Source organism: Hemibagrus wyckioides, linkage group LG11 (genome assembly GCF_019097595.1).
Source record: "Hemibagrus wyckioides isolate EC202008001 linkage group LG11, SWU_Hwy_1.0, whole genome shotgun sequence".
Classification (NCBI taxonomy): Eukaryota; Metazoa; Chordata; class Actinopteri; order Siluriformes; family Bagridae; genus Hemibagrus; species Hemibagrus wyckioides.
The window spans coordinates 8,126,850-8,140,186 of record NC_080720.1 but is presented as its reverse complement, the minus strand read 5'-3'; the positions used below and the strand labels follow the sequence as shown (position 1 = coordinate 8,140,186).

The window sequence follows — 13,337 nt, the reverse complement described above, 5'->3', positions numbered from 1 at the left end:
TCCAGACCAATGTCCACTCAAAACCAGACCAAATTTTTTATTTTGTTTCCGGTTTTTGGATTTGTTATTTTGTTTCCAGATTTTTATTTTGTTTCTGGATTTGTTATTTTGTTTTTAGATTTGTTATTTTGTTTTTGGATTTGTTATTTTGTTTCCAGATTTTTATTTCATTTCCAAATTTTTTATTTTCTTTTTGGATTTGTTATTTTGTTTCCAGATTTTTATTTTGTTTTTAGATTTGTTATTTTGTTCTGAGATTTATTATTTTGCTTTGGATTTGTTATTTTGTTTCCAAATTTTTATTTTGTTTTTGTATTTGTTATTTTGTTTCCAGATTTTTATTTTGTTTTTGGATTTGTTAATTTGTTTCCTGAATTTTTATTCTGTTTTTAGATTTGTCATTTTGTTTTGAGATTTATTATTTTGCTTTGGATTTGTTTTTTTGTTTCCGAATTTTTATTTTGTTTTTAGATTTGTTATTTTGTTTTTGGATTTTTATTTTGTTTCCAGATTTGTTATTTTGTTTTGCACTTCTCTTCCACGGTACAGAGAAGCATCTCAGGCTGCACAAAAAGCCAAACCTTGATGCAAATGGGGTGCAACAGAGAAAGACTGATTATATTGATTTATTTAACCCTTAGTAAGAAAGAACAATATTAAGTCAATTGATCTCACTGTTAGTCGATTATTTGGGGCTATAAAACCAATGATTTTTCTTTTACAGTATATTTTCTCATTGTTCCTTTCCAATATTGGACACTGAATCATTTTACTTATATTCCTAAAATTTACTAATGCAAAATATGGTGTTTAACACCATATTTGGTGTTATGGTGAGAGTTATGGAGCTATAATGCCAATTACAGTGAACATGACCTTAATTTTGTTTTTTAGATCTCTATGTTGTCTATCCCTTCTACACAGCCTGCAATTACCATGAACTATTTCTTTAACAAAAAAAGAAAGAGTTATGTAATATAAAGATAATGTCTTTGCACTTTCTCTTAATCAATCATTCACCCATCATGATTAACATGCTTAGGGTTGCATGCTTAGGGTTGCAGCCTCAGGATCTCAGGATCATGTCCTTGGGCAATGAAACACATTTTTGTATTAGAGTAGAAATGTGCACTGTGGAAATGTGCAATGCAGCCATGTGCGAGAAGGGTTTAACCTTGATTGCTTGGAGCACTCAGTCAAGCAGAACCATGCTGGCTCCTGGTCAGTTTACATTTGGCCCATCAGTTGCCAGTACTCACTGGATGCCAGGACCTTGTTTGGTGCCAATCTGTGTGTGACGTAAATGTGCCCATGGACATTTGTTTCACGGGATAGGAGCAGAAGGAGAACGAATGGGTCTTCATGTAAACAGTGACAGAGCTATCCTCCTCATGTTGAAGAGGATAGTGTGTACATGAGAGTCGAGATCATGCTGAACAAGGCATATGCTGCCAGAAGCAAAACATCTGAAGCGTGTGATCTGAAGAGCTGTAATTGGTGACATAAAATGCAGAATGTTTTGACAGACTTGAGTATCTCTCTATGTCTTTTTCTCAGGGGCTATTTTTCTCTGTATCACTTTTCAAGTGTCACTCTTTCATATTATCAACATATACAGTAGTGTCTTCTTCTTTTTTTTATTTTATTAAATGTGTACAGGGCTTACCAGAGGAAGGAGAGTAAATGCCAAGAGCATATACAAGCAGTTTTTCACACGGGCAGCCATTTTATTCAAGGATGGTGTTGTGAAATCTTCTGCACTGAGGATCAGGGAAGTGAGGATGGCAAAGAGGCTCGCAGGAATATTGCTGTGTTCTTTCAAATCATCTTGGAATCTGAAATGTAAATAAAATGAACAATGTATTCATTACTTATTAATGCATTTGTGTTATTTAAATAGATGACAATTCCTATTCATATGATTAAGATACATATTTTATACTATTAGATGTAACATACAGCTTTGTGATAAATTTGTGAGATTTGTGATATTCTCCTGAATTTCATTGCTGAAGTAAGTGACCTGTGTAATTCATAAAAATCCGAAGGCATAATGTAGCTCATCTGTTAATGTTACATTATACAATTCTAGGCTCATTAATGCTCAAATGCAAATGCACTTTAAAGATTTTTGACACCCTGTTTTACATGTACTAAAGCACTGTCTTCATAATATTTTTATCGTAGCATTGTTTCTTGCATTGGGAATTCAATACATCCTTAGAGAGACGAAATCTTGACTTTTCTGTACATCCCTGGTGTTTCTGAGCGAGTGGGCGTACCAACTCTAATAATGTTACGAAATCATCAAGAAGCAAAAATGGCAGGTGGTGGTGGGAGTACTGGAGTGATCTCATAGCAGTCAAGCTGAACATTAAGCAATGGTATTTCTCTGGGGAAAGTGCAGTGACCCCCTTCCATATATAGAATACTATTATCACTAGAGATATTTCTTTTACTTATTCACTTCATCCAGCCGTGACCAGGTTCAGAGCTACACTTGCTACGTAGAGCGTAGCTGTGCTGATACAACCCAGATGACTGCATGCTGGTTGCTCACGGATAATGACCGATTCAATCTCATTTTGCACAGACACCAGTGTCATAGAAAAGGGGGAGGATGCTGGAGCAATAGTGTGGAAGTGATGGATAGATTTTGTTGGAGTAGAACAGTGGAGAAGGGGTGATGAGAGGAAGGACAGAGGGTTGGACAGAGGGTGAAACAGATGGACTTAGAGATGTAGGGATGTAGAGCGGTGAGAGAGCTGCAGCAGCTGCATGATGGCTCTTGGTGTAATTAGTGGGTGGAATGAAGCTGACTCACAAACTCCCCCAGCTATGCCACATACTGTTTATATGGTGTGTGTGTGAGTGTGTGTGTGCATGAATGTAGCTAAGCTATCGTCTATGTCAGACTCATGCTTGCATGTCCTTTCAAACTAACATTAAAGACCAAAAACACTGGGGAGGCAAATATATGCTGCTTTACGCAGTGCAACACATCGCAAAATGAACATTTAGCTAATCCTCTGCTAATCATTATACAATACGCTTAAGAGATTAGTCATTTGTATTTTGTTTCTTTAGACACATGCATGTGGCTAATGTTAGAGTTACAACATAATGTTACGTCTTTTCAATTCTAATGGTGTTACCCAAAATGCATACACTGTACTAGAGTATTCGAGAACATCATTGTGTTAACCTTGTTCGAGATTTTTATTGTCATTTGTAGTTCAACCCCGGAAGACTGTACAAGATTTCTTTTTAGTATGAATGCAGTTAAATAAATACACAGGTAGGAACTCTAGTTGAGAGAGTAATGGTTTAGGGGACAACCCACAACAGAAAGTCTGAGGAATTTACTGAAGGCAATCGTTTGGATTTGTTATTTTACTGTGTCAAAGCTCATCTGCATAGCAGTGAGAAAATCTCAATTCCATTGTTGTCTCCATGTCGCCTGCCAACTTCACCAGAAAATAAATAGGTGCCTGTCGCTTTGTCACTTGCAAGTGTGAAGAGAGCTTAGGATTAATAAAAAAACAACTATAATATTGATCCAAATACATAAATGTTCCTGAGAAATAGGAGTTCTGTATATGTGCCACTCTTTTTCCATACAGCTCTGAACTCAAGTCAAACAGAGTGTATTTGTGTGTGCCAAGCGATCACAGCCACTGAGTCCACATGCCTCATTAAACTCTCTCTCCAGTCCATAACAATCTACAAGCAAGCTGATAATTGTACAATATATTAACAAAAGCAATGCCAGATTTTTTCTCTCTCTCTCTCTCTCTCTCTCTCAACATAATGCATTGTGCTTCTTTATTTTTATTACACTATGACTTTATTATGATAGCTTATAAGAGGAAAATTTTTGTGTATACTATGTTACACATGCCGATTACACTATTAAGCCATGAAATCGTTGAAGCTCATCTAAACACGTCGTAAATCAGACTCGAGAAAATTGTTCGGTGAACTACAAGGATTTCGTCCAACAACCGATAACCCCCGAGTAAACAAGACTAAATGAAGCAGCCAATCTTAACCCTCCGGAGAGTGGTGGTATAGTCCAAATGACTTTGCAGAGGCAATGAGGCATAAACATCCAACCTGCCAACACATCTCTTTATTGACTGGCTAGTATGAGCTGTAAACTTCTCCCCACCAGGCAGATAGAGAACTGTGTGGGAGGGAGGGAGGGAGGGAGGGAGGAAGGAAGGAAGGAAGGATATTAGAGGGAAGGGAGGAAAGAAATTGGTGGGAATGTAATGATTGTGGAAGGAAGGAAGGAAGGATAGAGGGAAGGGAGGAAAGATATTAGTGGGAATGTAAGAATTGTGACAGGAAGGAAGGAAGGAAGGATATTAGAGGGAAGGGAGGAAAGAAATTGGTGGGAATGTAATGATTGTGGAAGGAAGGAAGGAAGGAAGGAAGGAAGGAAGGAAGGAAGGAAGGAAGGAAGGAAGGAAGGAAGGAAGGATAGAGGGAAGGGAGGAAAGATATTAGTGGGAATGTAAGAATTGTGACAGGAAGGAAGGAAGGAAGGATATTAGAGGGAAGGGAGGAAAGAAATTGGTGGGAATGTAATGATTGTGGAAGGAAGGAAGGAAGGAAGGAAGGAAGGAAGGAAGAAAGGAAAGAAGGAAGGAAGGAAGGAAGGAAGGAAGGAAGGAAGGAAGGAAGGAAGGATAGAGGGAAGGGAGGAAAGATATTAGTGGGAATGTAAGAATTGTGACAGGAAGGAAGGAAGGATGGAAGGATGGAAGGAAGGAATGGAAAGGAGATTGAAGGAAGGAAATAAAATGAAGGAAAAATGGAAGGAAGAAAACCTAATGGGAAAATAATTAGGACTACAAGAGAAAACATAAGAGAAAAAAGAAAAAAAGAAAGAAGAAAGGAAGAAAAAAAGAAATGAAAGCAGACAGCAAATGAGTAATACGATGAGAGAAACATAAATATATAGACAGCAAGCAATGCTGGAAGGAAAAGGCATGAAGGAAATAAATGGAAGGACAAGAGCATCCATCCAAGAGCATATATACTAAAAAAAAAAAAAAACGTGGAGTAATGCTGGAGAGATTACGTGACAGAATACGTGTATCCATTTTCATCCTTGGGGATGGCACAAATCTGTCACAAGAGAAGAGGAATTCTTGTCCACGATTCTTCATATTTCTTGAAAATCTCATTACTGTGTGCTAATACCAGACTTGGCTGGCCGATCTGTGAAGTCCCCACAGCTATATTTAGCCTACTGACTGTTGTTTAGAGAAGAGAGGGATTACCATTAGCATATTGAGCATATATTTTGTGTTTTTTGGCACTGTTCATTTGAGAGAGTAGAAGAGAAGAGATACAGATACAGATCTTATAATATGATGGCATTTCTTCCCTAATAGTAAAAATCTCTCTCTCTCTCTCCAGTATAATTCATAGAGGAATACTAAGGGGGAGTTCAATCCCAGCACCACATGCCACCCGAGTGAGCAAAATGGATTGTGGTTATTAAAGCAGGCCACTGTGTTGCATTGTGGGTAACTGACAAAAACACAAATCATTTTCCCAGGCAGGCAACAGTGGAAAACTTTCACATTACCCCCAAAGCAATACTAGCAAATGTTTGGCAAAAACTGGTGAATACACAGACCCGAACAAATGTCCTTGTGTTTGTTTATGACAAAATGAAACCATGTGGTCAACACCAAGTAAACTGTGTACATCATCGGTTATGGTGTTGCTTCATGACCAGATGAGTCAGATCACTTCATCTCATCTGTTCAAAGAGGACTGCGGTTTGTTTTGTTGGCATATGTCCTAATATAACTCCCTTGAATTAGCAATTCAAGTAAAAAAAAGCCTATAGATAGATAGATAGATAGATAGATAGATAGATAGATAGATAGATAGATAGATAGATAGATAGATAGATAGATAGATAGATAGATAGATAGATAGATAGATAGATAGATAGATAGATAGATACTGTATTCATCCCAAAGGGAAATTTACAGCTTCCTGCAGTATCCACAAGCACAGGTAATAGATAAAATAAGAAGGAATATAACTCAAATTTAAGGGTACAAAATATAACAAATAACAAAATATTACACAATTTAACAAAATATAAATACTAAAAAAATACTAAATACAGAGATTTAAGGAATAAATATAGAGAATTAGATGAAAACAAGATAAGTAATGTGCAAAACAAGTGTTTAAGGTTACAGACCTAGTAACTGTGTCTATCAGCTTCACAAGCCCAGGAGACTATTTGCAACTGGTGGGTCAGTTTGACTTTCTGAAGATAAATGTGTAGAAAAATCGCCATATTTTCTGTTCGAAAACCCAAACCTGACATTGTTTTGACAGTTCTGAGAAAAAAATGTCGGTGTGGCAGACTGGGAAACGTTTCACTTGTTGAAATGTTGACATTTTCTACCATATATAGCTGTGAAGCATACAGCCGTTCTCTCATCAGTCTTTCGGTCATCACCTGTGATATGATTCACTCACAGCATTTAAGCGTGAGCTTCATTCATCATCTCTTCACTCTTCACTTAAAATCTCTGTTCATGCTATGAAAACTTTATTTTATTCAGTAGGGTCTGTTATGTTGGCTAGATTTATTAATTTATTAATGTCTATTTATGTACTTATATATATGTATGTATATATATATATATATATATATATATATATATATATATATATATATATATATATATATATATATTGCCAAAAGTATTCGCTCACCTGCCTTGATTCTCATATGAACTTAAGTGACATCCCATTCCTAATCCATAGGGTTCAATATGACGTCGGTCCACCCTTTGCAGCTATAACAGCTTCAACTCTTCTGGGAAGGCTGTCCACAAGGTTTAGGAGTGTGTTTATGGGAATTTTTGACCATTCTTCCAGAAGCGCATTTGTGAGGTCACACACTGATGTTGGACGAGAAGGCCTGGCTCTCAGTCTCCGCTCTAATTCATCCCAAAGGTGTTCTATGGGGTTGAGGTCAGGACTCTGTGCAGGCCAGTCAAGTTCATCCACACCAGACTCTGTCATCCATGTCTTTATGGACCTTGCTTTGTGCACTGGTGCACAGTCATGTTGGAAGAGGAAGGGGCCAGCTCCAAACTGTTCCCACAAAGTTGGGAGCATGGAATTGTCCAAAATGTCTTGGTATGCTGAAGCATTCAGAGTTCCTTTCACTGGAACTAAGGGGCCAAGCCCAGCTCCTGAAAAACAACCCCACACCATAATCCCCCCTCCACCAAACTTTACACTTGGCACAATGCAGTCAGACAAGTACCGTTCTCCTGGCAACCGCCAAACCCAGACTCGTCCATCAGATTGCCAGATGGAGAAGTGCGATTCGTCACTCCAGAGAACGCGTCTCCACTGCTCTAGAGTCCAGTGGCGGCGTGCTTTACACCACTGCATCCGACGCTTTGCATTGCACTTGGTGATGTATGGCTTGGATGCAGCTGCTCGGCCATGGAAACCCATTCCATGAAGCTCTCTGCGCTCTGTTCTTGAACTATTCTGAAGGCCACATGAAGTTTGGAGGTCTGTAGCGATTGACTCTGCAGAAAGTTGGCGACCTCTTCGCACTATGCGCCTCAGCATCCGCTGACCCCGCTCCGTCAGTTTACGTGGCCTACCACTTCGTGGCTGAGTTGCTGTCGTTCCCAAACACTTCCACGTTCTTATAATACAGCTGACAGTTGACTGTGGAATATTTAGGAGCGAGGAAATTTCACGACTGGATTTGTTGCACAGGTGGCATCCTATCACAGTTCCACGCTGGAATTCACTGAGCTCCTGAGAGCGACCCATTCTTTCACAAATGTTTGAAAAAACAGTCTGCATGCCTAGGTGCTTGATTTTATACACCTGTGGCCATGGAAGTGATTGGAACACCTGATTCTGATTATTTGGATGGGTGAGCGAATACTTTTGGCAATATAGTATGTATATATATATATATATATATATATATATATATATATATATATATATATATTACCGCTCAAAAGTTTGGGATCACTCAAAAACTGTATTGTTTTCCAGGGAAACACACACAAAATTAGTCTGAATAGAAAATATAGCTAAAGAACAGGACATGCTGACTTCTGCAGCAATTACAGCCTGGACATTCTATCTGTCAATTTTTCAAGATAATCTGATGAGATTTCACCCCATGCTTCCTGGGGCATCTCCCACAAGATGGATTGGCTGATGGAGTCTTCCTCTGTAGCTGAAATCAAGCTGAAATATGCAGGTGACCCCAAACTTTTGAGCAGTCATGTATTTATTTTAAACTAATTTTCCTTTTGCATAAGCACATAATGAGCACTTACCTTAAACTCTGTATAAGCACATAAACCTAGAGACGGCATTGCTTTGACAGTTATTGATGATTTGTGGCAGTTGACAGAAAATATGTGCACACCTTAATTGCCTACATTGTAAAACCCTTTATTGTAAATTTACAGTTCATTTCTAACAGCATTTCACTAAATTTCCACAAAACATAACATACAGATACATAACATACAGATTGGCTGTAAATATACAGCCGTTGCCTGTTCTCAGCCTTCTTTATCCATAATACAGAATTTAACACACCTTTCCAGTTCTAGAAGTTTCTAGGTCTAGCAAATACACTTGAACTTCTCTCGCAACGGGATGTGTTTACCGTCTACTCTTCAGGGTTTAATGTGATGATGGGAACAGACGTTTGTGCCGGTACTGCAGCCAAATCTGATTTGTCAGTGGGAATTTAATGAACAAAACCCAGAAATAATGTTATAATTGAGTTAATAAGATAAGCCAGTGGTGTGTGCGAATTGAACCCTAGCCCTAGTTTTTAAGATTTTGTGAGCTTCGGTTCACTTTTCAAGCATTAGTTTTCCTGTGAGGAATTTTTTTTCTTTGAATAGACTAAGGTTTGTGTCTGTGACAAGAATAAATGGACTTGAGAAGATATGAGTCATTTTCAAGTAGTGTTCGTTTGCATTTCTACTTTGTTTCCACAAATAATTCGACCATGTTTTACACTTTGCTTAGTCCAGAGAAAACATTTCACTCTGTTCTCAACTCCTCATCCAATACCTTTAAAGTTTCACATTAAATGGCAAAAATTCTTTGTATCACCTTCCCTGAAAATTTGGTTTTGGTAATTGTTTGGGGTCTTTTTGTCATTTTAGGATGAATAATTTGCGTGTGCTCAATTTCATAATCATTTATAAAAGATTTTTTTTCTTGGTCTCAGTTTCTTGGTAATTTTAAAATATATTTTTTCTCATTTTTTTTATACTATCTGTTCAAATTAGGAAGAATATTAAGAATAATGCATTGTTAAAAGTAAACCGTTAACCTTTTTATTTTTCTTAAAAATTACAGCTGACATTTCATCGTACAGGTTCATAAAAGACAAGTTTTGACTTTAAAAAATGTTTTAGAACTTCGATTATGTTGTTTTCCATGTGCTTAGTGTTATTTAAAAAAAATAAAGTATTTAATGACGATAATTTAACCTATAAGTAGTGTGAAAAGCATTAATTACAGTATTCCTCTGTAAAAAAAAAAATAGAATGTATTGCTATAGACAATACAGTTTCATACTGTCAAATGATGTGATGTTACAATAGGATCGTGTATTAGATGATAACAGCACTATAGTGTAAATGTGGAAAAATACAGTAAGTAAATATAGTGTGCAACATTTTAGTGTACTGTTTCATTTCTTCCCTTCTAGCATGCAACACAAAGAAACCTTTTATAGATACAAATGACTTTAGAAATCAATACTCAAGCTAAATTACTTGCACCTCCTCGATTCCGTTCCTCGCATCCTAGTTTCTCCCTCAGGAGATACAAGGAAACGAAACAAGGACAGTAGAAATAAATACTAAATGTTTTGGGGGGGTTTGTTTTTTGCTGAACAAGACATTTTTACTCAATAAGAGCCTCTTTAAAGCAGCATGGTTTATTGATCACCTTTTGCCCAGTTCTATCACCTAGTCCTATCACCTGTCACTGATGATCCACCCACAATGCCGTGTGATTTCATGCTGAATGAATGAACGTCGATTTAAACATTATCAAACAAGTCCACTGACTACACAAGAGACTTCTCAGGGGCAATTCATTCAACTTTCTTTCTTGTATTTTTCCCATTGTTCTTCACTGGTTCCCATTTAGTCACTATTATTCATTTTATATTTGTGGTTCATTTTAACTTAGAATTTATATAGCTTTGTCTTTGGATTTCCTTTTTTGAGCATGTATTTAGTACTTAGTACGACAAGGCTCCATTGTAAAAGGTGCAAGACAAAAATTTGGCCGCCAAAAATCTTCAGCCGAAAGAGAGACAGAAAAGGCAGAACATTTTAACTGAAGGCCTTCAACAACGTATCCAACCTAACACTTTGCTTTCTTTGCTCTCCAACACCAGGCAGTGCAAATACATTCAAGCAGCAACCAGATCAACAGTGAAAATGTCGGCGCTGAGGACACATTTCACACTTTCCACAAGGTATATTAGATGGCTGATTTGTAATCACAGTATCAAGAAAGGATACAAAGAGCAGGAATTTCTCTACTACACAAGGGTGTTCTGGTTTTTACGCAATGTATTACATTGCGTAAAACCAGAACAGACTGCTTGGTTTGCAGAACTAAACAAAGGAGAACAAGAATAACAGGAACATTTTTGCAGGCATGCAAGATTTTGTCGTTTGTTTTTGAGACGATGAAAAACTAGGCAAAATATAGTGCTCAAAGTGTAACCAAAAATTGTATTTTTCATTAAAGATCCTTTAAAAATCCTTTTTTTATTTAAAATCCTTAAAAAAAATAATCATTTTGGTTTTCAACCCAGTGCCCTGAATTTCCTGTTTTCGAACTCAGCCACACATTTACCTTTGGTATCATTAATCTATATTGCGTCAGTGAAAGAGGATCATTGTGTCTGTTTAATGCATTTCTAAATAGCAAACACCGGTGGAAACTAAAATGAACTCTTGGATATATTCAAATGTTTTGCTTATTAATACATTTGAATAAGAATTTGATCATCTCAGCAAAGCCATGAGTGTGAGGGCAGAGATTGAAATCTCATCCTTTCTCCTCCGAATTTTCAGCAACAGTGTTTTCCCCAAGCGCTCGGGCTCTCAGTCACAGCTGACAAATGGTGAAGAGCAAAAAAAAGACTTAACCATGATGAATAAATCCCATTGGGGCACCTGGCCCTATCTGGATTCACATTTCTTTGCTGTCATATGAATTGTGATGTACTGAAGAGTTATTTTATCTGTTATCATACTGTTTATTGTGTATATATACAGTATGTATGTATATATGTATGTGTATGTGTTTATATAGCCACCTGCTAATATAGATATTATATGACAGAGATGATTGATGTTACCAGCAGTGTACCAGTTGCTGCCTATTTGATTGGCTGATTTCTGTAGAGATCCGTAAATCTAGACAAAAATTTGTGTTCAATAAATTTTTGAGCAAATGAACTAATCTCTCAAAAGCATCATTAAATGAAGATCATCCTCTCAGAGAGAGAGCCTGCTCTGTATGATGCTTGCTCTACCATTTATCTCTGTGCTGTGATGCTTTTGTGAAACCTTGTCAGTAGAGTACAGCCTATTTTCATTCATGCTGCAAACGAACATCTGGTACTGGTGCAGGTCATCTCTAGAAATGAATGGCGTTACAACTGTGGAACTAAACGAGGGCTAAAAAATCAATTTACGCATAAACGTGTATAGAATTTGCAGGTCTGACTGGTACTGAGTCTTGCTTTTCTACAGCTGTCCCATGCACTTCTGCTACCTGGATCTGCCAGTGGTAGAAAGGGAACCTATAGGAGGAATGTGTCATGTTGCTTGTACCTTATGAGACTAGTGTCTGGGTGTGGTGATGTGGTGAAAGGTGTCAGGTCTGAATCGTTCACTGTAGAGGTGATGTCTGGCTCATGGATATAGCACGGGGTTCTGATGCCTCACTGTTCTCATCCATATGCATTCAATAATAGGTAAACAAACAAAAAAGCCTATGAGTGGAAAATAATCAATGCCGGAGCTTTATGAAACACCGCAAATGTAATAAAGCTACTTAAACACAAGCAATTAAACACTGTTGCCATTAGATGTGGTGATGTAAGAGGGTTAGTGAACTGGGACTCGATACTAAACGAATCAGTTTCATCGATTAATCTATGATGAATCGATTTTTGCACGTTTCTCATTTCTGTCCTTCAATGCACTGCAATCCCGTTACATACCAATCACAAGGTTTCTACACAACGCCTGTGCTCATGCTCATTTCTACTCTATAATGAGCTGCTGGACCATTCTATACAATGACTGCATTATGAATTGCTCCCTCTTAAATCACACCAAAATCTGCAATAACCGCTGACCCCATACAAATCCTTCACATTCTCAGGGATCTTACCATCGCGATGCACAGAGAGATGAGGCTGGTGAATATTCTCAGGCTGGTAGATCACCTTTCTCAGTCTCTTTCTTTGGTGGTATCTTTTGAGATGCGTAGAATAAATCGACGAGAGATGCAAAAAAATAATAATAATAAATTCAAAATCCTGCGCCTGGAAACTTGGTGAGTTGAGCAGTGCAGGTATTGCAGTGTCTAGAGCTGTGCTGTGGTCATGCTCCAGAACCCCCGCATACACAGCACTGAGAGAGGGAAAAACACGGAGAGGAGAACACTGAGAAACAGCGATGTGACTGTAATAGTGAATAAGTGTGTGTGTGCGTGTATGCGCGCGCGCGTTTGTGTGTGTGCTCGCTTTGCGCTTCTGCGCGCAGACTGACGATGCAGCCGCCGCTATGTGCCTCGCATTCTGATCACCTCTCTCTCTCTCTCTCTCTCTCTCTCACACACACACACACACACACACACACAAACACACACACACTCTCTCTCTCTCTCACACACACACACACGCTCTCTCTCTCTCTCTCTCTCACGCACACACATACACACACACACTCTCTCTCTCTTTCTCTCTCGCTCTCATACTCTGTCTCTCTCTCTCTCACACACACACAATCTCTCTCTCTCTCTCTCTCTCTCTCTCTCCTTCTCACTCACTTAATATGGTGTCACAAGAGGTCGGTGTGTCCTGTGTTTAATAATGATCTTATATATTTTTTACAGATGTTCACACTTCTATTTTTTCTGGACGACTGAATATTCAGCCAAAAAATGTATTGCTGAATTCTCTCTCTCTCTCACACACACACACACACACACACTGAATATGGCGTTTCAAGAAGGCAGTG

At 38.0% G+C, this 13,337-nt stretch overlaps 1 protein-coding gene across 1 annotated transcript in view; it reads right to left on the bottom strand.

The window, feature by feature from the left end:
* The window catches only part of adcyap1r1b (adenylate cyclase activating polypeptide 1b (pituitary) receptor type I), a 36,196-nt gene extending 23,281 nt beyond the window's left edge, over positions 1 to 12,915 (bottom strand). Inside the window, exons 1-2 of the mRNA XM_058403572.1 lie at positions 12,487 to 12,915; positions 1,667 to 1,835 (exon numbers count right to left, since the gene is read on the bottom strand). Coding sequence (XP_058259555.1) covers positions 1,667 to 1,726 — 60 coding nt within the window. The 5' untranslated portion in view covers positions 1,727 to 1,835; positions 12,487 to 12,915. The remainder of the gene's footprint in view (positions 1 to 1,666; positions 1,836 to 12,486) is intronic.
* Positions 12,916 to 13,337: the final 422 nt, after the last annotated feature.